The 25,736-nt window shown below is 52.5% G+C and overlaps 1 protein-coding gene and 1 long non-coding RNA gene across 3 annotated transcripts; both read left to right on the top strand.

Annotated features, from left to right (window-relative positions):
• The first annotated feature begins 5,634 nt into the window (after positions 1–5,634).
• Positions 5,635–16,657, top strand: ASGR2 (asialoglycoprotein receptor 2). Of its 2 annotated transcripts, XM_078437867.2 has the most exons (9): positions 5,635–5,815; positions 6,104–6,302; positions 9,786–9,905; positions 10,012–10,107; positions 10,511–10,582; positions 10,751–10,837; positions 10,923–11,068; positions 15,194–15,300; positions 15,547–16,655. In XM_078437867.2, exons 2-9 carry the CDS (start codon positions 6,179–6,181, stop codon positions 15,701–15,703), a joined length of 909 nt encoding a protein of 302 aa, XP_078293993.1. In that variant the 5' UTR covers positions 5,635–5,815; positions 6,104–6,178; the 3' UTR covers positions 15,704–16,655. The 2 variants fall into 2 exon arrangements, with proteins under 2 accessions (XP_078293993.1, XP_078293994.1); XM_078437868.2 differs by lacking the exons at positions 5,635–5,815; positions 6,104–6,302 and adding an exon at positions 8,189–8,353 and having other exon boundaries at positions 15,547–16,657.
• A 4,735-nt stretch (positions 16,658–21,392) lies between these two features.
• On the top strand, positions 21,393–25,736 carry LOC145713134 (uncharacterized). The gene is made up of 3 exons (XR_014136100.1): positions 21,393–22,230; positions 22,323–22,439; positions 25,525–25,736. It is a non-coding gene; the product is annotated as an uncharacterized LOC145713134 (long non-coding RNA).

Genomic DNA, 25,736 nt, shown 5'->3' with positions numbered 1-25,736 from the left:
AGGTCAGGTTCTCGCGGTCCGTGGGTTCGAGCCCCGCGTCGGGCTCCGTGCCGACAGCTCGGAACCTGGAACCTGCTTGGGATTCTCTCTCCTTCTCTCTACCCCTTCCCCGCTTGCTTTCTTTCTCTCTCTCAAAATAAATAAGTTAATTAAAAAAAGAAAAAGGCTATCCTTCCCTAGAGGGGGAGCTTTGCTATCGCACGTCAGCTGGGGTTGGGGATTCTTGCTGGTCCGAGCTGGAGACGCGGTGAGCCGTCTTCTAGTTGCTAAGCTAGGGTTAAACTCGCAGCTGTCATTCCCTGGGTCTCGTTTAATCCATTCCACATTTTTGGGGGGCGTCAGATTGGAGAGGATGGAATTATGCACACCCACGAAGGTTGCCCGGGCCTCCCTTCACTTCACTGCAGGGGAGGGGCGGTGAATACAGAATTCTTTACCATTTATTCAGCCTGGGCAGGTTCCGTCTCTACCACCTACCTGCAGGGTAGTTGACTGACTTGGCCACCGCTGACCTCACGTTCATCAGGACGACTTGCACTATTTTGAGAATCATTAAAAAACCTTTTTAAAAAATGCTTATCTACTTTTAAGAGAGAGAGACAGAGCACGAGCAGGGGAGGGGCAGAGAGCGAGGGAGACCCAGAATCCGAAGCGGGCTCCGGGCTCCGAGCTGTCAGCCCAGAGCCCGACGCGGGGCTCGAACTCACGAACCGCGAGATCGTGACCTGAGCCGAAGTGGGACGCTGAACCGACTGAGCTGCCCAGGGGCCCCCTGCCCGCCCAGTGCGGAATTTAACCGCTGATGAGCGGGGTCCATTCTCATTCTCGTGTCTTTGTAGGGGATTTCCCTCCCTCTCCAGTGGCTTCCAGAACCTTCCCTGGTATTCTGAAATTTCACAATGGCACCCTTTGGGTCATTCTTCAGTGACTGACCTGAGCAATTAGTTGGTGATCTGAATTAGAGGCCTCAATGTTTTCATTCTAACTAACATTCTTGCACCATTTCTTTGATAACTTTCTCCCTTTTAGTTCCCTGTTTTTCCTTCTAGAACTTCTCCCAGGGGGTTGTTCGCTCTCCACGTTGATCTCTCACGGCAAATAAGGAGGTTTTACAGGGCCGATGAAGGAAAAGCCCTCTCTCCTCTGAACTAAGTCTCAGTAGACAGATATATGGATATTGAGATGTCGTCTTTTTTGCTGATAAGCAGTGAAAGGTGGGTTTCGCTTAAAATCTTAAATCAAAAGGACTTATTAAGATTTCATTCAAGAATTAGGCAGACCTATGTGCCTGGGAGCTGGGGGGCTGGGGTGGAGGCCCAGAGAGTTTCCCTAATGAGAAACGTACGTGGAAACACGAGGCCAGAGGGGGGAAAAGAGTCCCCCTAATTTAGCTATTTTCTTATTAAAACGTTTTTTTCTTTTTATCTCTTTGTCCTTTTGCGCACGCTCTCTCTCTCTCTCTCTCTCTCTCTCTGTCCCTCTCTTTCCTGGGAGCTTTCCTAAAATTTATCTTCCAAAGCTTCTCCTAAGTTTTTTGACTTCAACAATACTATGGTTATTACTTTTTTATTTTCGAAAGAGCTTTCTTGTTTTTTGAACAAGCGTCTAGAATACACCAGAAATCCTGGTTAATCCACAAAGTGGGTTCAGGAAACCCGATAGGAAAATAGACAAAGGATATGAAAAGAGCAGTTCTTACAAGGGGAAACTCAGATGATCACCACACAGATGAGGAAGTATCCAAGCCCACTCTTAACTGGAAATGTGAAATAAGAAACTGGGAAGAAGGTGTCAGATCTGCAGTAACTGGGAAGTTGAATAGTGTCAAAGGTTGAGAAGGATGAACCAGATAGGGGTTGGAGGGGTGGGGGTGGGGGGGACTGTTATGGGCCAGTGGGGGGGGGGGGCGGTATCCTCGGGCATAGCCATTCTGGAAAACGTGTGCCCTGACGGGACTCAGGCAAATCAAGCCTGAGAATAGTCTGTGATCTCGTGATTTGACCGTATTATACAGGGAAGGTGTCGCCTAGATCTGCGCAGGGACATGGTGACCAGCAGAGAGAAGACAGAAAGATAATTCTGGGTTATTACTATTCTCATAGAAGGCTCAGGGATGGGAGAGACAGTAAGGGGGGGAGGGGGGAGGGGGAGGATCTCAGGCAAGCAGAAAAAAGAAAAGGGGGACAAAGACCACCAAAAAAAAAAAAAAATATTGTGGCTCCGATCTCATCCGCGCAAAAACGTGCGTGTGCCTGGAATGAAGCGCGTGAATATCCCGTGACCCAGCGATTTCATTCTTGGATATAGTTCCGAGAGAACTTCTCACGTACGTCCGCGTGGAAACGTGGTGGGAACATCAGCCGCGGTGTAGACGGTGGCAGTTGGGAGCTGGCGACAGCCTCGGGTTCCTCGCTAGGGGACTGGGTAAATAAACCGCGATCGACACACACCAGTGACTTAGTAGCAACAAGCCAGATGTGCTGATAGCAACGCGGATGGATCTTAAACATTTGTTGCTGGGCGAGGCAGGTCAGGAACAAAACATTTATGAAAGTCCCATTTACGCACCTGACGGACAAATAGACACGCACACATTTGACAAGGATGCATATTGAAGAGTAAATATTGTTGTGGTTACCTGTTGATACATAACATACATCCACCCCCAACTTCAGCGGTTGAAAACAAACGACTGCTTATTATGTCTCAAGACTCTCTGGGGCCAGAAATTAGGGCAGGCCCGGCCAGGGGGCCCATGTCGCATTGGCTAGGGTTACGCGCTCCGGTGTATTCAGCTGTTGGGCTGGGCTAGGCTGGGTTGGGCTGGAAGCTCCCAGAAGGCTTTGTTCACACGTCCTCAGGCCTCAGCATTTCTCCGTGTGGTCTCTCTCTCTCTCTGTCCCTCTCTCTCTCGATCTCTCAATGTCCGTATGGTGTCTTGCCTCCCCACCTCCAGCCCAAGCCTCTGTCTCTGTAGCAGGGTAGCTGGGCTCCCGTGAAACATGGTGGCTGGCTTCCAAGACTGAGAGCTGAAGCCTGGGCCCAGAACTGGCAGATTGTCCCTTCTAGCGCTTTCCATCGGCCACGGCAAGTCACCCAGTGAGCCCAGCTCCGCAGGGAGGGGAAGCAGACTGTAGCTCTGGAAGGGTGTTGCGACTTGCGTGCCCATCAGAGAAGTTGATGGCTGCCATCTTTGAAGGTTGTCCCATGCAGCAAAGACACCATTCTGGCTGCCCGTGGAGAGTAGGAGGATTGGCTTTGGGGGAACAGGGGAAGTAGGAGGGAAGATTGGGTGTCACCAACTCAGGAATACAGCTAACCTAAGTTTCTGTGCCTGAGGTACCCCCCCAAAAAAAAATTCCAAGCCAAAATCAACCAACTAAAAACAGGATTCCATAACCCAAATCAGAAAAACCCAAGAAAAAAGTGGTAAGACAATATAAAACCTTCAGAAATAATCCAAGTATATGTCAGCTTTCGGTAAATTAAAACCCGATTTTCAAGATTAAAAAAAAGTTTTTTAATGTTTATTTTTGAGAGAGAGAGAGAGAGAGAGAGAGACAGAGCATGAACAGATGAACAGGGGAGGGGCAGAGAGAGGGAGACGCGGAATCCAAAGCAGGCTCTAGGCTCCGAGCTGTCAGCACAGAGCCCGCCGCGGGGCTCGAACTCACAAGCCGTGAGATCATGACCTCAGCAGAAGTCAGATGCGTAACTGACTGACCCACCCAGGCGCCCCTCAAGATTTTATTAAAAAAAATTTTTTTTTTCAACGTTTTTTATTTATTTTTGGGACAGAGTGAGACAGAGCATGAACGGGGGAGGGGCAGAGAGAGAGGGAGACACAGAATCGGAAACAGGCTCCAGGCTCCGAGCCATCAGCCCAGAGCCCGACGCGGGGCTCGAACTCACGGACGGCGAGATCGTGACCTGGCTGAAGTCGGACGCTTAACCGACTGCGCCACCCAGGCGCCCCCTCAAGATTTTATTTTTAAGTAATCCCTACATCTAACGTGGCGCTCGGACTCACAACCCCGAGACCAAGAGTTGCACGCTCTACTGACTCAGCCAGCCAGGCGTCCCTAAAATGCTGGCTTTGGAACAGGGAGAAAGAGAAGGACGCAGCGAATGTCTCTCGTGTCCCCTGTCCTATCTCGCCAGTGGGGGGGGGGGTGTTGAACCCAGTTCCGTGGAGGTGGGTGGCCAGTGAGAATCCCCCCCATCCCCGGATGGCAGCTGGCCCACCTCGACAGGCAGTGGATAATCCACCTGGCAAAGTTCTTGCCCAAATCTTGGAACTGAAACCACCTCCTTGCCCAGACTGGGGCCTCCCAGCCCTGATTTCCAAGCCTGGGGGCGTGGCCCGTGAGCCAACCGGGAAAGTTCGCGTAGGTGGTCACGAAGTAGGATGCGGGGAGCGAGGTGAGCACTGTTGTAGGAAACCGTCGCGTCCACAACGCATGTACCAATTCATTCCTTCATCCGCTCGTTTCTTCAGCAAATACTCGTCAAGCACCTGCTATGCGGCAGGTGCTGGGGCATCAGAACAAAGTGAAGGCACAGTGTATGTGTGTGTGGGGGGGTGCGTGTGTCTGACTGAGGGATATGGTCACAAAACCAAAGCAGCCACCACTGCCTTGGGGACCTGGCAGGAAGGCAGGAGGTCGGAATGTGTGGCTGTCCCGTGTGTCTGCAAGTTCCCGCCGGAAAACACAGGCCCCTGATACCTTTTCAGCTCAAGGACTTAGCTGCATCAGAGAAACTCTGTCCTCGGCCAGCAGGCGTTTGGTGAGGGTCACAAAATCAGGGACGAAAGCTGTTTTCTTTCTCAAGCTGTGGTGAGCTCCGGTGACTTTTCCCCTCTTATTATTTTTTTTTTAAGTTTATTTATTTACCTTGAGAGACAGAGAGAGAGGAATAAACTGGTGAGGGGCAGAGAGAAGGAGAGACAGAACCCCAAGCCGTTTCCCCGCCATCAGCACAGAGCCCGAGGCGGGGCTCGAACGCACGAACTGTGAGATCATGACCTGAGCTGAGATCAAGACGCTTAACCGGCTGAGCCCCCGGGGAGCCCCTGACTTCTCCCCTCTTTTACGCTGGGCTGCTTCTCTCTGCCTGCCCAGGGAAGGTCCCTTCATCTTCCCGAGGCCCCATTCCCTCCCCTGGGAGGTGGGGGCCACAGAAGTGCCAGCCGTGGGGGGCCGCCTTGGGACCCATTCAGCACAGGAGGGCGAAGCTGGTCCTGAGGGGCTTTATCCCCAGGAGAGTGAGGTGAGTCAGCCCAGAGCTGGGGGGCCTGGTGCTGAGCCCGCACGTTGGGCAAGAACAGGGAACTGGCGCCTCTGATCCGGGCCCGGGCATATTTGGAGACACCAACAATTCTGGGAAATTCAGGGGCAGGGCGTGGAAGGGGGGAGGGGCAGAGGGGAAACAGTGAACTGAGCCCCAGCCCCCTCCTGGCCCGCACCCCTCCCGAACGGTGCAGCGAGGCGCGAGGTGACCGGCGTGCGGGGGTGAGGGGGACAGGCCAGGAGACCCCTTTCTCTGGGAAGAATAGAGACAGTCGTGTCCCCCGCCCCCACGACACTTTGCCTGAGTTCCAACCCTGTTTCCACTTCTGTTTACTGTCCAAAGTCCCAGGGACAGGAGAGGCCAGGTTAGAACCACTTGGACACTCAGACACACGGACTCGGGGCCCTCGCCTGGGCCAGCCCTCCTGGTACCACCTGGCCCACTTTTCCGGGGTCTACCCCTCCTCGCCCTGGGGCCGGGCTGCCCGAGGGACTCGGGCGTCAGCCCTCCATACCCCTGACAGGTAACCAAAGTCAGGGGCAGGTGGGACTGGGGATGTTTGGTATGGAGGAGACCCTAGCGCAGGGACCGTGGGGGCTGGTGGAAGAGGGGGGTTTGGTCCATGAAAGCAGGGAAGGAGGGTTCCTGGCCGGGTCCCGGCCCAAGCGGTGTCCTGAGAAGGGACGAGACCCAGCTGCATTTCAGCCCCAAACTCCCCTCCAACCTTAGACCGAACCCAGACGGTAGCCTCGATGTGCTCGGGTCCTCCGCCCACCCCCCCCATCGGCCTCTGCCCGAATTCACATCTTAGCTCAAGCTTCAGCCCGAACTCAGCCCCAGTCCTCAGAGGAGCCTCAACCGCCCAGGCTCCAGCCCTGCACCCAGCATGGCCAAGGACTTTCAAAACATCCAGCAGCTGGACTCCGAGGGAAACGACCACCAGCCGGGTGGAGGGGAGGGGCCAGGCCGTCATGGGCACAACCCCAGGAGAGAAGACCCTTTCCACGCAGGTGAGCACCCAGCTTCCCGGGCTTTGCTCCCTTTCCCCCAGCTGCCGATTTCTCTGTCTCCCTGAGGCCTCTGTCCCTTTCACAGTGGTGGGACTTTTTAAGTATCTTCTTTGATGTGTACTTACATTTTTTATTATTAAAAAAATTTTTAATATTTATTTATTTTTGAGAGAGAAAGAGACAGAGTACTAGTGGGGGAGGGGCAGAGAGAGAGGGAGACACATAATCCGGAGCAGGCTCCAGGCTCCGAGCTGTCAGCACCGAGCCCGACGCTGGGCTCGAACTCACAAACTGTGAGATCATGACCTGAGCCGGAGTCAGATGCTTAACTGACTGAGCCCCCAGGTGCCCCTGTAGTTACATTTTTAAGAATCTAGAATATTTTTACAATATCTGTTTTAATGCCCTTGTCTGCTAATTCTAATGTCTGCATCCATTCTGGATTTTTTTTTTAGGTTTATTTATTTACTTTGAGAGAGATAGAGAGACCACCTGAACAAGGGAGGGGCAGAGAGAGAGAGAGAGAGAGAGGGAGAGAGAGAATCCCAAGCAGGCTCCTAGTTGTCAGTGCAGAGCCCAATATGGGGCTTGAACCCATGAACCATGAGATCATGACCTGAACCAAAATCAAGAGTCACGTGTGAGTGACTGACTGAGCCACACAGGTGCCTCTGGCTTGGTGTTGATAGATTTATGAACCTCCTCAACATGAGTTGTGTTTTCCTGCCTCTTTGTATGTCTGGTAATCTTTGAGTGCAGGCTAGACATTGTGAACTTTACTGTGTTGTGTGCTGAATATAGTTATATTCCTCTGAATATTCTTGAGCTTTGTTCTGGGGTGCAGTTAAGCAACTTGGAGTCGATCTGATCCTTTTGGGTTTTGCTTTTATGAATTTTTGAAAAGAAAACTTGTTACCTTATTTTTTTAAGTTTATTTAATTTTTTTCTTTAGTAAGCTCTATACCCAACTCAGGGCTTGAACTCATGACTCAGACCAAGAGTCACGTGCTCTTCCAGCGGAGACAGCCAGGCGTCCCCACTTTTATGATTTGTCAGGCGGGTCTGGAGCCCTCCCAAGGTACCATTCCCAGTCCTGTATGAGTGCCACACAGGGTTCCTTTGCCCTTCCAGGTTGGTTTTATCTTGCCTGGCCTTGGGTAGTTTTCCTGACATGCACGTGTTGATCAGTGTGCAGCCCTCCGCAGACCAGAATTCTCTGGGCATCTCTCTCCTGTCTGAACTCTGCCCTTGTGGTCTCCCCAAACTCTCGCTTCCTCAGCTCGGAGAGTCCGCCGGGCCCTGCTGGGATTTCCCCTCCCTGCCCAAGGCCTGAAAACTGTCTCCTAGAAGCAGGCGGGTGACTACTGGGGCCCATATCATTTTTCCCGTCTCCCCGGACCCTTGCCCTTTGTTGCCTGAGGTTCAAGTGTCTTGAGAGAGGTGGCTGATTTATGTCTTGGTTGTTTCTGGCGGGGTGGGTGAATATAGCCTCTGTTTTTCCACGTCTGGCAGACCCTTGCTTTTTTTTTTTTTTTTAATGTTTATTTATTTTTGAGAGAGAGAAACAGAGTGCAAGCAAGGGAGGGGCAGAGAGAGAGGGAGACGCATAATCCGAAGCAGGCTCCAGGCTCCGAGCCGTCAGCACAGATACAGACGCGGGGCTCGAACTCACGAACTGTGAGATCCCCACCCGAGCCGAAGTCGGATGCTTAACCGACTGAGCCACCCAGGCGCCCCTGGCAGACCTTCGCTTTTACCTTGAAACTTGCCTGGGCAGCACCTTTTATATTTGACCTCACTGTGTTCTCAGAACCATCCAGTCAGGTGGCTCGTCTTCTGACCTCCATGTTTCTTATGTGGTAAGAACCTTGAATCCGAGTCCTACCCTCTTAGCCAGCGGCTCGGGGCACGACAGCGTGCTGTTAGCTACGGGCACGGAGCTGTACGGCAGATGTCCGGATCTTACTCGTCTTGCATAAGCGCAACTTTGTACCCGTCGAACAGCGACTCCCCATTTCCTTGGACCCCGGCAACCGTCGTCTTAGACTTCTGTGAGTCTGGCGATTTGGGGTCCCTCACAGAAGCGGGCACGAGAACGTTGAGGCACCAAGACTTGTCCGTGTCGGCCGCGGGCGGTCTGATTTGAGCGGGGGTGTGGGGACGGGTTGCCGCCCTCGCCCAGGATTGGGGTCTATGGGTCCTAGGTCAGGTTGGGAAGCAGGACGGGGGCCTGAGCAGCGGACGGGGCTGGAGAGAGCGGCCGGACTCAGCCCCGGGAACCTACCTGGCTGGGGAAGACTGCGGGTTAGGGACAGCTTCTGGATGGAGAGACGCCCCGGGGCATCAGGAGGGCGTGAGGGGGAGGGTGTCGGGCACAGGGGAGGCTGTGTTCGCAGTGGAGTGTGGAGACGTGGCTTCCCTGGCTCAGGATGGAGTCCCGAGTGGGAAGGGGAGGAGGTGACAGTCATTGGAGTCAGGATCTCAGGAGTTCTGGCTGGTCACTCACAGGGAGTGTCCACTTCGGGATGGTGGCAGGAGGGAGACTGGGGAGGAAGCCTCCGGGCCTCTGGCTGACCTCCCCCCCCCACCCCTCCAGGGTGCAGGGGTGTCAAGGTATCATGGCGATGGGGACAGAGGAAAGTGGGGTGTGAGGCAAAGAAGTGTTGTTGCAGGTGAAGGTGCCTGAGCGGGGCTTCGGCCTGGAGGACAGCGCTGTCCCAGGCCAGGGGACGCTGGGCGGGGCGAAGCCAGCTCAGTGCCTGTGAAGCTGGGGTGCGTTTGTGACAGAGTGTGCGAGAATGTGTGCTAATGAGAGTGTGTGCTCACTCTGGGCCTGCACGTCCCGCTGCGGGCGCCCCCAAAGCGAGGGTGGCGGGGGCCAGACGGGATCGGGCTGCGCTGGGGGCAACAGCGAGTGGGCAGCAGTCAGGGTGCAACGAGTGCGAGGGTGAACTGAGAAACGTGTGTGCCCGTGTGTGGGGGTCCGAGTTTCTGTGAAGTGACTGAGGCTACGGGGGAGAGTTCACAGCGGAGGGAGGGACTGGGGGGGGGGGGGGGTCGAGTGCAGCAGGAAACGGACAAGGGGCTGGGAGGGCGCGGTCTGCGGTGGAATGACCTGGACTGAGGGAGGGCGGGGGCCCTTCTTCGGGTGCGGGACGTGTCCCAGCGAGCGGCCCAGGCGCGTGTTGCAAGAACACGGAGCCGGGCCTCCGGGTCCCCGGGTCCGAGAGCGGGGCTTTGCCCACGGATGACGTGAACACCGCGCGCCCCGTGCACCCGCGGCGGCACGTGTGCACGTGGGGTGAGCGTGCGGATGCGTGTGTGCAGGGCCTGAGCCCTGGGGTCAAAGCCCAGTGACTCCCTCCCCGGCTACCCCCACCCACTCTCCTCCCGGCCACCGGGGCTCCGCTCCCCCGGCGCCCCCACCGTGCGCTAGGCCTCCTGCGCCCCAGGCCCTTCCCTCTGACGCCCCTTCTCCGCCAGGGCCCCCTCCTCGCCCGCCGTGGCTGCTGCAGCGTCTATGCTCCAGGCTCCGCCTCAGTCTGCTCATCCTGGGCCTCAACGTCCTGCTGCTGGTGGCCGTCTGCGTCATCGGGTCCCAGAGTGAGGGTCGCGGGGGCCGGGCGGGGCCGGGGCGGGGAGGGGCTGTCCTTCGGGACACAGCCCGCTCCACTTTGCCCTGTCCCTTCTGTCCCCCGCCCCCGACAAGGAGCCCAGCTTCAAGAGGAGCTGCGGATCCTGAAAGAGAACTTCAGCCACTTCTCCTCCGGCGTCTTCACGGAGATGGGCGCTCTCAGCTCGCATGGTGAGGGGGCGCCTCCCCGGGGGGAGCAGGAGGGGGGCGTGTTTGGGGTGCTGGGGGTAGGGGGCCCCCAGGCTTCCAGGGACGGGATCCCTGGGCGGAGGGACCCGGAAGGATGATCAGGCAGGTGCAGAGGGTGGGGGTTAGTGCCGGGTGGAGGGAACAGAAGCTGCGAGGCCAGCGGGTGAGGAAGACCCTGCCAGGCGGGGGCTAAGTGGTGAGGGGTCATGCCGGCAGGCCCTGCTAATGAAGTGGGGGGTCTGTTTTGGGAACGTGGGGACCCTGCTTAGGCTTAGAAAGCCGCTGTGGGGACGGGGTGGAGGCGGGGAGGCCAGGGGCCGGGACGCAGGGTGGAGGCGGGGCGGGGGAGGGGGGGCGGGAATGCCTGAGCCGTCCTCCTTTTCAGGGGGCAATGCCAGTGACCTGCTGACCTCTCTGGAGGCCAAGCTGGAGAAACAACAGAAGGACCTGGAAGCAGGTCAGAGACCCTCCCCGGGGGGGTGTGCGCGCGTGCGAGTGTGCGTCGCGTGGGTGCGCGCGCAGCGTGTGTGCGTGAGCGCGCGGAGTCCCGCGTGGGGTCCCGGGGGGTTGGCGCCGGCACTGCCCGCCACGCGATGCCCACCGTGCCCGTCGCCCGGTGCCCTAGATCACGCCACCCTGCTCCTTCATCTGAAGCACTTCCCCGTGGATCTGCGCATCCTGACGTGTCAGATGGCCTTCTTCCGGAGCAACGGTAGGGCCCGGGCACGGGGTCCCCCGTCCCGGGGCGCCTGTGCCCTCCTGCCGGGGCTCATCTCCCCGCGCCCCCGGCCCCTCAGGCACAGAATGCTGCCCGGTCAACTGGCTGGAGTTCGAGGGCAGCTGCTACTGGTTCTCGCGCTCCGGGAAGACCTGGCCGGAGGCCGAGAAGCACTGCCGGCTGGAGAACGCGCACCTGGTGGTCGTCAACTCCAGGGAGGAGCAGGTGAGCGCGGCCCAGGGTATGCCCGGGGGGGGGGGGGGGGGGGGGGGCTGGGCAGGCTGCTTTAGTATCATTTTCTAACCAAAGGAAGCGTCCAGAAGCAGAGGTGTGGCCGAGCGCCGGGAAGTTCATGGCGAAGCGGCCACTGATTCTAAGAGGTGGGACGTTAGCGCCAGGAGCTCGGGCACAGGTGCTCCGACGGCGCAGTGTGGACGCCGGGGCCCTTCTTGCTGGCCTTGGGGTGGGGTCGGTCATGGGCTGAAAGGGACAGAGCGGGCAGGGTTCCTGGGTCCCTCCAAAGCGCTTCAGGTCTCCCCTGCCCACCGCTGCCACCAGCCACAGCCGCGAACACGTGTTCCCAGGGGAGGACCAAGCCATTAGAGGGGGGGGGGGGGGGCGGCGGCGATTTTCTGAAAAGGAGGATGAGACTGGGATCGGTCATTGAGTCTTTGCTGCGTGCGAGTTTTCATGCGTTCACCTGTAATCCTCACGACCCTGTGGGGCGGGCGCTCGGACCCCCCTTTGAGGGAGGGAGAGATGAGGGGACTAAGAAAAAGGGGGGGTCAAGTGATTTGCCCCTAATGCAGGACAGAGCCAGAATTCAGATTCGCTCACCTCCTTAGCCAGTGTTTTCAACTCGACATATTGCCAGAATATATTTACTGAATATGCATATTGAATATATACTTATCAATATATTGATAATATATATAAATTTGATAATATAAATTATCATATATATTTTATTATTATTAATATATTAATATATATTAATATAATGATAATATATAATAATATAATGATAATATATTAATTTTGATAATATAAATATATATCAAATATATATATTTATATATGAACATATATAAAGATATCAATATGCCAATATACCAAACATATAGACATTGATCAACATAGCAAATATATATATTTATATACGAACATATATAAAGATATCAATATGCCAATATATCAAACGTATAGACATTGATCAATATATCAAATATATATATTTATATATCAACATATATAAAGATATCAATATATCAAACATATTGACATTGATCAATATGTCAGCTATGTATGTTTATATATCAACATATATAAAGATATCAACATATTATATCGATATGCCAATGTATCAAATTTATATATATTAATACATCAAATTTATCAGTGTATATATGTATTTATACGGTAGAATAATTACAAACATGTTTCGCTTTGCCGATCAGGTTGAAACTGCCCATGTGCAAGCACTTTTGACTTGAAAAAAAAAATGCCCGTTTCACGTGGGTCAACCTGAGATCTCTGTGCTCTGTGCTCTGACCCACAGTAAGTTCGTGATGGCCCCAGCTTTGCGGTGGCCCTGGCTGACTGCCCTTGTGACGGCGTGACTGTCAGGGTCTGCTTTCAGGCCTGGCATGTGGATAAAAGTAGATGGTCCTTCCTTTCTTCTTCCCTGCATTTGCTTCACCTGCCTCTGTCCATGCTTTTGGAGTCTCTGTTTTAAATTGGTGATTCTCAGCCTCGGATGTATAATGCCAGCCTTTACACGGGAGGAGTTTAAAAAATAGTGACCTTGGTCTCACACCCCAAAATTCTGTTAAAATTTCTTTTAATGTTTACTTATTTTTTTGACGGAGAGAGAGTCAGAGTGCGAGCAGGGGAGGGTCAGAGAGAGAGGGAGACACAGAATCCGAAGCAGGCTCCAGGCTCTGAGCTGTCAGCACAGAGCCCGACGCGGGGCTCGAACTCACAGACTGTGAGATCATGACCTAGCGGAAGTCAGATGCTTAACCAACTGAACCCCCCGGGTGCCCCTAGACTTGGCTTATTTTTAATTATACTAATGATGACTTCTAATTGCTAAATTGCATTTAAAATTATGTAAATGATGGGCTGAAATTTATTGGCTTAAAAAAATCAGCGAGTTCATATAACTTCCCATATGAAAGGTGAGGAAACCAGCCCACTTATTCTTATCTACGTGCCTTGTTTTTTTGTTTTTTGGGGCTTTTTTGGGGTTCGTTTTTAAGTAGCTCCATGTCCAGTGTGGGGCTCAAACTCATGACCCTGAGATCAAGAATTCAATGCTCTACTGGCTGAGCCAGCCAGGCGCCCCTGCCTCATTCTTTTTTTTTTTTTTTTTTCTTTTTAATTGAGATATCATTGACACGTAACATTGTGTAAGTTTGAAGCCTACAGTGTGTGGGCTTGATACATTTACACATTGCAATATGATTGCTCCTTGCTAACACCTTTAGCGTGTCACAAAATCATTTCTTTTTTGTGTTGACGGCAATTAAGATCTAGTCTCCTAGCAACTTTGAAGTTGCTAATGCCTCCTGCTTCTAGTCTCCCCGAGATTCTGGAAGTGTTTTGCCCCGAGTGGTTGGAGTCCTTGCTGTCTTGAATCTCACCAGCCTCATCCAGGCATATCTCGTTGTTGATTCTTCTCCTTGGGAGTTTTGCTCTGAGGTCGGGAGCGTCCTCTTAATTCGTCAAGTTGGGTTTTCTAACTTTTTAAATATGTTTAAATACATGAACATTACATTTTTTTTTTTCCTTGCATGGGCTCTTTCTTTTTCCGGAACGGGTCATGCAAATATACCTCCGTGATGTGCCGTCCCCAGCCACCACCTTGTGCCCTTTGCTTCTGGTTTTTCTCTCTTTCCCTCTGCCTTGCGGTCCCGTCCTCAAGCCTATAGTTTATACTCGATGCCTGGCTTTCTGCGGGGCTCCTGGGCTTTCTTGCAGAGCTCAAATCTTCCTCTTGGGTTTCTTCCCTTCACGTAGCGTCGTATTATTTTTCTTCTTGGATATTTTCTCTGGTATTTTACATCATTCATCTCTTCTTTGCTTTTAAAAAGTTTTTGAAAAATGTTTATTTTTGAGAGAGACAGAGACAGAGCGCGAGCAGGGGAGGAGCAGGGAGAGAGGGAGACACAGAATCCGAAGCAGGCTCCAGGCTCCGAGCTGTCAGCACAGAGCCTGACAAGGGGCTCAAACCCACAGACTGTGCGATCATGACCTGAGCCGAAGTTGGATACTTAGCCAACTGAGCCACCTGGGTTCCCCTGAAACTGAGATCCTGAATGGGTGTTGGGGTCCATGGAGGCAGCAGGGGCAGGGGCCAGAATCAGAATTCCCAGAGTCAGAGCTCACGGGTAGGAGACAAGGAAAGGGCTCAGTCGGGGTAGCAACTGTGAGCTGGGAATGAAATGGGCGTCAGGTCAGGGGGCGGAGGTCCCACCCCCCCATCCCCCCCCACCTCCCCACCCCTGGACACTGGACTTCCTGAGCTCTGCAGCTACCTCAAGTTCATTAACCTCGTTTATGTGAAGTGTGAATCACCAGGACGCCCAATTTAGAGACTTTGTAAGGATCAGATAAGAGAATCTTCGTAAAGGACTTAGCACGACGTTTAGCCCAGCCAACGTCCACCAAATAATAACTCCAGTTACAGAAGGAAAGACAGGAATAGTTGTGCTGGGAGCTGGTGCTTCAGATCGAGCTGGAGGAGACTCAAGGAGTCACAGCTATGCCTGAATGGAGGTCCCAGGGACTAGAACCTTCCTCCCCGCTTGTGAGACACAAGCCCGCTGCCCCAATCTAAGCGGCGACGCGGAGACTCCGAGCGCAATGAAGCGAGTCTGTAATCAACATTCCTACAAGAGCGGGCGTCTGACGGACAGGCGCACTCCGAGCGGTTACAGCAGACGATTTATCTCCTAGCTGAAGTCCCTCCCCTGCTTCCTCATTGGCTGCGTGCTACAGAGGGTACAGCCTTACGCCGACGTGGCCCGGGCCCGCCCACGGGAGGCAAAACTAGTCTGATTAGAACAAGCGGACGTTCCCTGGGGCGACGCAGAGACGTCGGTTAGGTGGTGGCGCGTGCTCATTGCAAAGCCTTTGAAAAAGAATCCCGCCAAACGGAGGCTGGCGGGAGGGTGGGAGAACTAGGAAGTGAGGTGTCTAAGGGTTTGGGACCCCACTGTGGGGGTGGGGAGGTCCGTGCAGATTTCCAATAGGCCGGACACTCCTGTTAACCAGATAGCCCAGCTTTTAGTTGGTACTTCTGGAAATGAATCATCTCCCTTACTTGTCACACCACCTGTTTTCCAGAAGTTCATTTCACAGCACATAAACCCCTTTGATGCCTGGATAGGTCTCACGGACAGCGATGGCTCGTGGAAGTGGGTGGATGGCACAGACTATAATCATGGCTACAAGTAAGTGGCTCCCCCCTCGTCCTCCTTCGTCTGGCCTGGGGCCAGCCACTCCCACCCTTCCCTCGGGGACCAAAGTCCCCAGGCCTCCCGCTCCCAGGTTCCCAACCTCCAAGGCTGCAGCGTGTGCTCCCTGGCCCCCTCCTCTCCTCAGGATGTGCTTTTCCTGAGCTGGGGGCTGAGGGGGAGGCGGTGAGGGCTGCAGGGGTAGGTAAGGGTCAAAGCCTGAGCTCTAGCCTGCCTTCCTAGGAACTGGGCCGCCACTCAGCCAGACGACTGGCAGGGCCACGAGGTGGGAGGAGGCGAAGACTGCGCGGAAGTCCGCTCCAACGGCCGCTGGAATGACAATTTCTGCCAGCAGGTGCAGCGCTGGGTGTGCGAGATGAGGCAGAACATCACGGGTTAGAAGCCCCGCCCCCTGCCCCGCCCCCCAGCTCACCGGAGGATTTTGAAGAAAGGAAAAATAGAGGCCTGGGGAGGGGCGGAGCGGGTGGGGGGGGGGGGCATCACCGCCCTGGAGATGCTGAGGTCCCGCCTCCTTCAGCAAGTCACCGTCACGATTATGATTCTCAGGCCGCTCAATAGGGGAAGAAGAAATGACTTGAAACTGTGTGGACTGGTCGTTGGGAGCTGGGAGAGGTGGGGAGCAAAGAAGGGGTGGGGGGTCCGGAAGAGACAGGTTCAGTCCGAGCCAGCTGCTCGTGGGGACCCCATCCCAAGGGACATGGGTCAGGGAGGGGAGGGGGGCTTGGAGCAGAGCCGCTCAGCGGGACGCAGCTCCTGGAAACAGCGCCCTCCATCCCCCAAATCCTTGGCAGTGGCGGGGGGGGGGGGGTCTCCTGCAGAAGAGGTTTTGGGGAACAACAGCCCCCCCCCCCCCACCGCCAGCCCGGGAGCTGTGGCCCAGCTGCCTGGGGGCCCGTGGAAAATACTCTCTAAGGGGAGGCAGGTCGGGAAGCCTCTGTGCCCTGTGTCCACTGTGACCGCTCCTCTCTGGACCATAACAGATCTAGACATTTCCCCAGCGCAGGGTGTCACTGGCCGCTTCCACGGTGCCTGAACTTCACCCTTCCAAGATCATCCTGAAGGCGATATTAAGAGGGCCTTTAAACAATTGGCTGTTTTATTTTTACTAAAATAATATATGGTCTTAGTAAAAAGTGTTTCTCTCTCTCTCTCTGCCTCTCTCTCTCTCACACACACACACACACGGGGAGGCCCCTCACTCCCCCGCCTTCTCCCAGAGTTAACCATCGTGCCCAGAGGATTAGTCAGGGCTCTCCAAAGAACCAGTCGGATGTGGACGTATGTGTGTGTATCACTTATTAAAGAGATTTGTTATAAGGATTTGGCTCGTGCGATTATGGAGGTTGACGAGTCTCGGGTCCTGCGGGTGTGCAGGCGAGCCGGACCCCCCGGAGAGCCAGTGGTGACAATTCCAGTGTGAATCCACAGCCCGGGCACCCAGGACAGCCCATGGTGGGGTTCCAGGTGAAGGCGGCGAGCTCACGACCTGGGAAGAGTGGATGTTCCCTTCCCGTGCCAGCTGATGGTACAGGGAGAAGGGGGTCAGGCAGGGAGAAGGTTCTCTTCCTCCGGGGAGGGCCCACTGTTTATTCTAGCCGGGGGCTTAGCCCGACCTGCTCTACCAATTCCAGTGTTCACCCTATCCCCGAGCACAGACACACCCACGATGGTGTCTGACTGGCACCCTGGGGTCCGGTCAAGTGGACGCATAACATGACCCGAGCCAGGTTTCCCGTCAGGGGGTTTCCTGCATTCGTGCCTGGGTGCAACGTGGCATTTCGCTCTGGCTTCTTTTGATTTTGTGGCCGTGCACCCAGTCTTGCCTGCTCCCTGACAAGTTCTGCCTCGTGGAATCTGGCATCGAGAGTTCCCAAGCATGGATGTGCCCTGGGGGATCTGGCCATTCTCTGTGCTGGACCAGTGGCCATTTTTGTGTTCACCTATAATATTTATTTTTTAATGTTTTTATTTATTTTTGAGAGAGAGCGTGAGCAGGGGAGGGGCAGAGGATCTGAAGCGGGCTCTGTGCTGACAGCACGGAGCCCGACGCGGGGCTCGAACCCATGAACTGTGAGATGATGACCAGAGCTGAAGTCTGACGCTCAACTGACTGAGTCACCCAGGCGCCCCATATTTTCACCTGCAATATTTCAAGCAATTGCTGCTTCTAACCCCATGCTTTCTCCATTTCCTAATTTTCTTTTTAAAAAAAATTTTTAATGCTCATTTATTTTTGAGAGAGAGGGGCAGAGAGGGCAGGGAGACAGAATCCAAAGCGGGCTCCAGGCTCTGAGCTGAGCTGTCAACACAGAGCCTGACTCGGGGCTCAAACTCTCGAACCACAAGATCGTGACGTGAGCCAAAGTCAGATGCTTAACTGACTGAGCCACCCAGGCACTCCAAGATTTCCTCATTTTCACTTTCAAAATTTTCTAGGACTCCTCCTTCAAAGCATATATGATCGGCATTAAATTATTAAACTACAGAAGTGGTCATTCATGAGGCTTCAAGCCTTACAGGGCTTGAAGCACTGGCTGTTCAGAGAAACCGCTTCCGGGGCTTAGTTGTGCCCTCTAGGATTGATATCAGAATGTTTTTTTTAATTTTAAGTTTATTTATTTATTTTGAGGGGGGTGGGAGGGACAGAGAGAAGGAGGGACAGAATCCCAATCAGGCTCCGTGCCATTGGGGCAGAGCCCGACGCGGGTCTCTGACCCACGAACCACAAGATCTTGACCTGAGCTGAGATCTGCTTTATGCTACGATGCTATATGCTAAGTGAAATCAGTCAGAGAAAGACGAATATCATGGGACTTCACTGATATGTGGAATTTAAGATACAAGACGGATGAACATAAGGGAAGGGAAGCAAAAGTAGTATAAAAACAGGGAGGGGGACAAAACATAAGAGACTCTTAAATACGGAGAAAAAACTGAGGGTTGCTGGAGGGGCTGGGGGGGGGGGTGGGCTAAATGGGGGAGGGGCATTAAGGAGGGCACCTGTTGGGACGGGCACTGGGTGTTATACGTAGGGGATGAGTCACAGGAATCTAGTCCTGAGATCATTATTGCGCTCTATGCTAACTTGGATGTAAATTAAAAAAACCAAAACGGTCCGATGCTTAACCGACTGAGCCACCCAGGCGTCCGACCAATTTTCACTGAAATCCCAATTCAGGATCTGCATCAGTTACGCCTGCCTCCAACCTGGTACCTGCTGAGCCACGCCGCGTGATCTGGTTACGGTTCCTTTCTTGCACAACTGCTGTCTCTTCTGAAGTTAATAATTATTTCGCTTAAAAATTTTCTTCGCGTTCTTTGAACCTGTTACGAAATCATCCTTGACTGGAAAAAGCCCGGATATAATTTTCTGCACGCGGTGACAGGTCACATAACCAGTGTCTGGGTTTTCCTAGAGCCACGTGGGTGAAGCCAAGATTTATGGGGCCCGAAGCATACACAGTTTTGAGGAGCCTTCCTTAAAAAAATAACATTATGAGGGGCGCCTGAGTGGCCCGGTCGGTTAAGCATCTGACTCTTGAGATCGGCTCAGGCCGTGATCTCAAGGTTTGTGAGATCGAGCCCCAAATCGGGCTCTGTGCTGACAGCGTGGAGCCTGCTTGGGATTCTCTCTCCCTCTCTCTCTGCCCCTCCCCTGCTCACACACACTCTCTCATTCTCTTTCTATCAAAATAAATAAGTAAAACTTAAAAAAGAATAACATTATGAATATTTACTTAAGTTAGAACCCTCCTCCCCACAACTCTAAAAAGCTGAAAGCTGCCATAAACACCACAAAATCCTGAAAAAGGATATGATATTTGTAATAATATTCCCAACTTACCTCTAAAATTCATTTTCCTAGGGGCGCCTGGGTGGCTCTGTCGGTTAAGCGTCCGACTTCGGCTCAGGTCATGATCTCACGATGTGTGAGATCGAGCCCCGCTCTCTCTCAAAATAGATAAATAAGCTTTTACAAAAAAATAAAAATAAAAACTATTAAAAAAATAAAATTCATGTTCCCTACGCTTTTTCCCCCCCTGAGTACTCACTGTGTACTCGTACGCGTGGCAAAGACGTGGCAAGGTGTCTTTCCACAAGGAGAAGGGACAGGTTGTTGTGGTTTACTCCTTATCACCGATGTCAAGAGCTTCAGGGCGCATTTCGCGTCCCACCTCAGTGTCTCCCCCCGGTGCGTCTGCACAGCCCGTGGCTGAAGGACCCCTGAAAGCCGCACGGATCCACGATGTGGCTGCAAACCACGTGGCCGTGGCCGTCCCGCTCAAGTCAAATGTATTTCCAGCCTAATTCTTTTTTTTCCAATGTTTATTTATTTATTTTGAGAGAGAGAAAGACAGAGAGAGAGAGAGAGAGAGAGAGAGAGAGAGCTGGCAGGGAAGGGGCAGTGAGAGAGAGAATCCCAGGCAGGTTCCACACTCACTGTGGAGTCTGATGTGTGGCTCGATCCCACCACCCTGGGATCATGACCTGACCGGAAATCAAGAGTCGGATGCTTCGCCTGAACCACCCAGGCGTCCCCAGCCCCCTGGCACAGAGGACAGTGTGAAGGGGGGGAAGTGGCAGGGGAGAGAGACACTGGTCACCCTCACTGATTGTAGTGAGAATAACTTCTGTTTGCACAACTTACAAAAGTTTCCGATCCTGGGAAGACGTTGCTGGGGCCACTGGGGGCCCTCGTAAGGGGCCTGGTGGGGTCCTGGAGCTCAGGGCGCCGGAGGTTCCTTGTCAGTCCGCTCTGTGCCTCCCGGGGCCGCCTGCCCGCCCGCCAGGCTGGGGGCCTCGGTGTCACTGGATCTGGGGGCAGTGCAGTCGCCTTGGGACGTCCTGCTGTCCTGCTCGTCCGGCGAATTTTCTGGGCGAGAGAGAGAGAGAGAGAGAGAGATTGAGAGAATCTTAAGCAAGCTCCATGCTAGCACAGAGCCTGACAAGGGGCTCGATCCCATGACCCTGGGATCATGACCCAGGCCGAAACCAAGAACTAAATGCTCAACCGACCGAGCCACCCAGGCGCTCCTGAGTCCACTGAGATTTCTTAAAAAAAAAAAAAAAAGTATCAACCTTGGCTCATCAGTTGCATCAAAGGTACCTTTGTATCAAAGGGAAGGTGAAAAAAAACGTAAGAGAAGAATAAAAAGAAAATTCCACTAAGCATAATTTTCTGTTCCCTTGTGTTGTTGGAAGGACTCACCGGAGGGGAGAGGAAATCTGAGTGGAGTGCACGGTTGTGAGCAGAACATTTGATAAAGTAAAACTGTCTTTCTGAGAGATGAACAAAACAGTGGGAGCCAACTGCTTCCTATAATAATGATAACAATACGTAAAAACGAAAGTAGCTTCCACTGTGCTTTTAGAAATAATTTTGTCACAGCAAGCTATCAAAGGAAGACCTTAATCCATGCCAAAAGGAGACATGCTTTTAAATACTTACTCTTGGATTTTATTTTTTAAAGTAATTTCTGTGCCCGACGTGGGGCTCGAACTCACGAACTGCGAGCTCATGACCCGAGCCGAAGTTGGATGCTGAACCGACTGAGCCCCCCAGGCGCCCCGTACATTACTGTGCTTTTACTTTGCATTTCGCTGATGGCCAATGGTACGTCGCACATCTCCTGTGCTTGTTTTCTATGTGTATGTCCTCTTTGGAGAAACGTCTGTGTGTTTTTTGCCCATTTTCTAATTGGTTTATTCTACTGTTGGATTTTGAGAATGCTTTAAAAAATTTTTTTTTTTTTTTGCAGAGGGCGCCTGGGTAGCTCAGTCAGCTAAGTGCCCGACTCTGGATTTTGGCTTAGGTCACGATTTCGTGATTTGTGGGTTCGAGCCCCACGTGGGGCTCTGCGCTGATGGCAGGGAGCCTGCTTGGGATTCTTTCTCTCTACATCTCTCTCTCTGACCCTCCCCTGCTCGAGCTCTCTCTCTCTCTCTTTCAAAATAAATAAACTTAAAAAAAATTTTTTTAATTAAAACAATTTAATGGCTCAGTCTGTCCAACTCTTGATTTCGGTACAGGTCATTATCTGAAAGTTGGTGGGACCAAGCACCCGTGTTGGGCTCCATGCTGACTGTGCAGAACCTGCCTGGCACTCTCTCCCCCTCTCTCTCTGCCCTTCCCCCACTTGCGTTTTTTCTCTCTCTCTCTCAAAATAAATCAACATTAAAGAAACGTTTTTTTGAGGGAGAGAGGATCCCAAGCTGGCTCCACACTCAGCATGAAGCCCGATGTGGGGCTCGAACTCACAACCAAGAAAGACATCATGACCTCAGCCAAAATCAAAGGGTTGGACCCTTAACCGACTGAGCCACCCAGATGCCCCAAGAATTCTTTTTTGCACGTACAGTATACATATCCGTGTGTAATTATAGTTGAGTGAATTTACTTGAAGAACTTGGACAGTATTTGGGGGGGATTGAATGATTTCTTTCAGCCCAGTCTGTCTGAGCACCTTCTGAGGGCAAAGCGATACATGAGCACGGAGGTGTGAAACATTAAAGCCTACGTTAGTCATCTCTCCCCCGAGTGGGGCTTGGAAGATTCTTCACATATTCTAGACACTCGTCTTCTGTTTGGTGTGTGGTCTGCGAATATCTTCTCCAAGCCTGTAGTCTGTCTTTCTACCCTCTTAGCAAAAATCTGTTTACAAAAACTCTCATGTGATCAATCAAATCTTGGCAAAGCCCGATTCAGGAAGTGAGAAGAGTGACGGGGCCACATGAGAGAGATTAAACGACACTTTTCCTGTTTTTATAGAAGTTTGGCTGGATTCCCAAAGCCGAGAACGATTGTGGATAATGGCCGTGCCTTTAAAAACCAGGGGAGCTGGATGCACGTAGGCAGGATTTACCAAGAGGTGCCAAAATAGGCCACCACCATCCCTCCCTGCCTCTGTAAGAGGGGACGAGGGAGTTGAGGAGTTCATTTCAAGGGCATTCTTAGATGTGGCAGGAGATTCAAGTCTTTTTTTTTTCTCCATATGGAGGAAGGGGATGCTTCCCTGCAACCCACTGGCCAGATGCTGGAGTCCAAAGGGAGCCACGGTAGAGACGGGGGTGTCTGCGAAGGGGGGACGACAGGCATGTCACTACCGGGCCAGATGGTAGGTAAGCCGCAGACGCTGTGGGGACGGCCTTGGACTGCTATTTGACAGGGGCAAGAAGAACTTTAGGGGCGGCCGTGGATGTGTCTTCAGTATTTTTGAGGGCACTCGTGGAGACAGAGACTTGTCCTTGACAGGAGACGTCTGAAGGCAGAGAACCGGGGCTAAAGCTGCCCCGTGCATCAGTGGGTCTGCCGCACTTGGTCATCTGTCAGGGTGAGAATGTCATGGAAAATGTGAGCCTGGTGGACCCCAGGGATGCCAGGCTTGAGCCATCCAGGAAGGACCCTGCCCAAGAGCACTTTGTGGCAGAGTGAGGCTGAAGGAGACCGTGTGTGTATGGCTGAAATCTAGGATAGTTGGCCATTGGGGCAAGAGCTGATGGTGGCTATTGGGCAAGAGCCAATGGTGGCCACTGGGGCAAGAGCGAATGGTGGCCGTTGGGGCAAGAGCCAATGGTGGCCATTGGGGCAGGAGCTGATGGTGGCCATTGGGCAAGAGCCAATGGTGGCCACTGGGGCAAGAGCCAATAGTGGCCGTTGGGGCAAGAGCCGATGGTGGCCATCAGAGGGTAGCCAGAGAATCTGTTGTCCTTGGGAGGGGCTCCTATGGTGCAGAGGGTCCCATAAGAGTCTCAGAGGCACCACCAACAGATCCCATGGAAGGCCACTGTTGGAGGCCTGCTGTAAAGAGCGTCCTGACTGCCAGCCACAACGGCACCAGATCGCGGGCCTCTTCCTTGAATTCCTCCCTCCTTCGCCCAACCCTTGATGCTCAGTGAGGAGAAGAGGAAAGAAAGGGGAAGGAAGAACAGAACAGCCCATGACTCCTGTCCTAGATTCTCCAGTGACAGGTCCTGTGATACGGATCTTTATGAAAGTGATTTATGAGAAAGTGTTCCCAGGAAAACAGATAGGGGGATGGGGGTGCAGGAGGAGGAGGGGGAGGAAGTTATGCAAGGGTGTGCCAGAGACTGAGATTCTTTGGAAAGTGACTCGTTAGGAAGTGTGACTAGGTGATCTTGAGCACAGTCCCAACAACGGGTCCTGTCCCGGCACAGCTTTCCCCAGTCAGGAACAAGGGACCCGGAGCCCTTCTACTCTTGCACCCAACGGCCATTGGGTCGGGTTCTGCCTGGGGTTGGCGAGAATGGGAATCCCAAGGTACATCCCACTGTGGGTTCCGAAACTGTGTTCGGGCAGCTTGAGGGCAGGCTTCTGACCAAGAGACACAGGTGCCGCCCATGAAGAATGAGAGGGAAGGGATCCGGAAGGGATCCGAGCAAAGCCTCGGCAATGTCTGCTGAAGCCCCGTGCCTGCGAGTCCCGAGTCGGGCTGCATGAGGCTTCGCTCTGGTCTGGGCTGGGCTTTTGTGACCTGGAGTTAGACTGGTCTTAGAGCTGAATGTAAAGGAAGGATAAATCCAGGAGAGTCTATCTGATAACAACGAAATGAGGTCTTGGTGTTGATGCCCTTTTACAGGTTGAGGAAACTCCTTTCTATCTCATTTGCTGCTAGTTTTTTTGTTTGTTAAAATTTTTTTTTAATGCTTATTTATTTTTGAGAGAGAGAGAGAGAGAGAGAGAGACAGAACATGAGCAGGAGAAGGGGAGAGAGAGAGAGAGGGAGACACAGAATCCGAAACAGGCTCCAGGCTCCGAGCTGTCGGCACAGAGCCCGACGCGGGGCTCGAACCCAGGAACCTTGAGATCATGACCTGAGCCGGAGTCGGACGCTTAACCACTGAGCCACCCAGGCGCCCCTGATCTGTTGTATTTTCATTGCAGTTCAGTTTAAAATCGTTTCTAATTTTTCTTGAGACTCTCTCTTTGACCCATGGATTATTGAGAAATGTGTTGCATAATTTTGAGGGTTGGGAGATTTTTATAATTATCTTTTTTGGTTTTCCATCTAATTGTTTTCTGGCTTAATTCCATTATTATCGAGGACAGATGTAAAATTTCAATTTGCTTACATGTGTTATAAAGTTTGTTGTGCGACACGGTCTGTCTTGGGGGCAGTCCCACGTGCACTTGAACGATGCGTCTTCTGCCACTGTTGAGTGGAGCGGTCTATAAATGCCCATTAGGCCGATTACAGAAACACATATCGTGGTTTTGACCTGAATACCAACACTGTGTGTGTGTGGGGGGGGGGAAGGGTAGGATAAAATAATGTTAGCGTTCACATAGAAGAATAAAAGCCTAAGCCCTGAGTTCCTTCAGGATGGGTCTCATAAGGTTTTACTTATTTATTTATATTTATTTTATGTATTTGTTATTTATTTTTGAGAGAGAGAGAGTGTGGGAGGGCAGAGAGAGAGGGGGAGAGAGAGAGAGAGAGAGAGAGAGAGAGAGAGAGAGAGAATCCCAAGCAGGCTCCACACTGTCATCGCGGAGCCAGACATGGGGCTCGAACCCACGAACCGTGAGATCATGACCTGAGGGGAAACCAAGAGTCAGACACTTAACCGACTGAGCCTCCTGGGTGCCCCTGTGAGAAATATTTAGATAACGTGGGAAGTCGTAATTCATTGCCAATGTGGAAAATAGTAATTTTCTTGAAGTGTGCTTATTGTTCATCCCTGTAGATGCAATTTTAAATGAATTTGCTTAAAAACTTTCCTTGAAAAGGAGCACCTGGGTGGCCCAGTCGGTTGAGCGTCGGACTTCGGCTCAGGTTACCATCCCACAGTTTGTGGGTTCGAGCCCCGTGTCGGACTCTGTGCTGACAGCTCAGAGCCTGGAACCCGCTTCGGATTCTGTGTCTCCCTCTCTCTCTGCCACCCCCTGCTCGTATTCTGTCTCTGTCTCTCTCTCAAAAATAAACATTAAAAAAAAAAACCTTTAAGTAAATACAAGAGCTTCTGACAGTTTCTGAACCTCAGCAAGACAAAGCTTTGTTTCTCCCAAGCCAGTAGTCAGTTAAGCCATCGCTGAAACAACAGAGAAGGTATTTGTTTCTTGAACATCACATTGGCGAGAACTGACAGGTTTGTAGGTGAAGGTGTGGATAAATGAATATCCCTCTACACGGTAGGGAGAAGGTGGACTGATAACGACGTTTCTGCCCGTTTTACTTCTAGAAATCTAGCCAAGAGCAGTCTTCGCTTCTTAGCACCAACAGGCATTACGAGCCTGTTCACTTCAGCATCGTTAATCCAGTCGAAGGATCCCCAGCTCAAAAAGGCATCACCAGGGGAGTCATTTAACGGGCCGTTAAACAGAAGGACGTGGTGTGCGAAAACCCTCAAGACCCATTTTTCTTCTAAGTTCCAGTCTTGCTCTCTCTCTCTCT

This window comes from Panthera onca, chromosome E1 (genome assembly GCF_046562875.1).
Source record: "Panthera onca isolate mPanOnc1 chromosome E1, mPanOnc1 haplotype 2, whole genome shotgun sequence".
NCBI lineage: Eukaryota > Metazoa > Chordata > Mammalia > Carnivora > Felidae > Panthera > Panthera onca.
The sequence above is the reverse complement of the archived record's forward strand: the minus strand, read 5'-3'. Positions and strand labels throughout refer to the sequence as shown.

What these genes read in the sequence shown, in the direction of transcription:
- ASGR2 (XM_078437867.2), top strand. Translation starts at nt 6,179, where the DNA reads ATGGCCAAGGACTTTCAAAACATCCAGCAGCTGGACTCCGAGGGAAAC. An exon ending in AGAAGACCCTTTCCACGCAG is followed by an intron (nt 6,303 to 9,785) that starts GTGAGCACCCAG and finishes CTTCTCCGCCAG; the next exon opens with GGCCCCCTCCTCGCCCGCCG. An exon ending in GACTATAATCATGGCTACAA is followed by an intron (nt 15,301 to 15,546) that starts GTAAGTGGCTCC and finishes CTGCCTTCCTAG; the next exon opens with GAACTGGGCCGCCACTCAGC.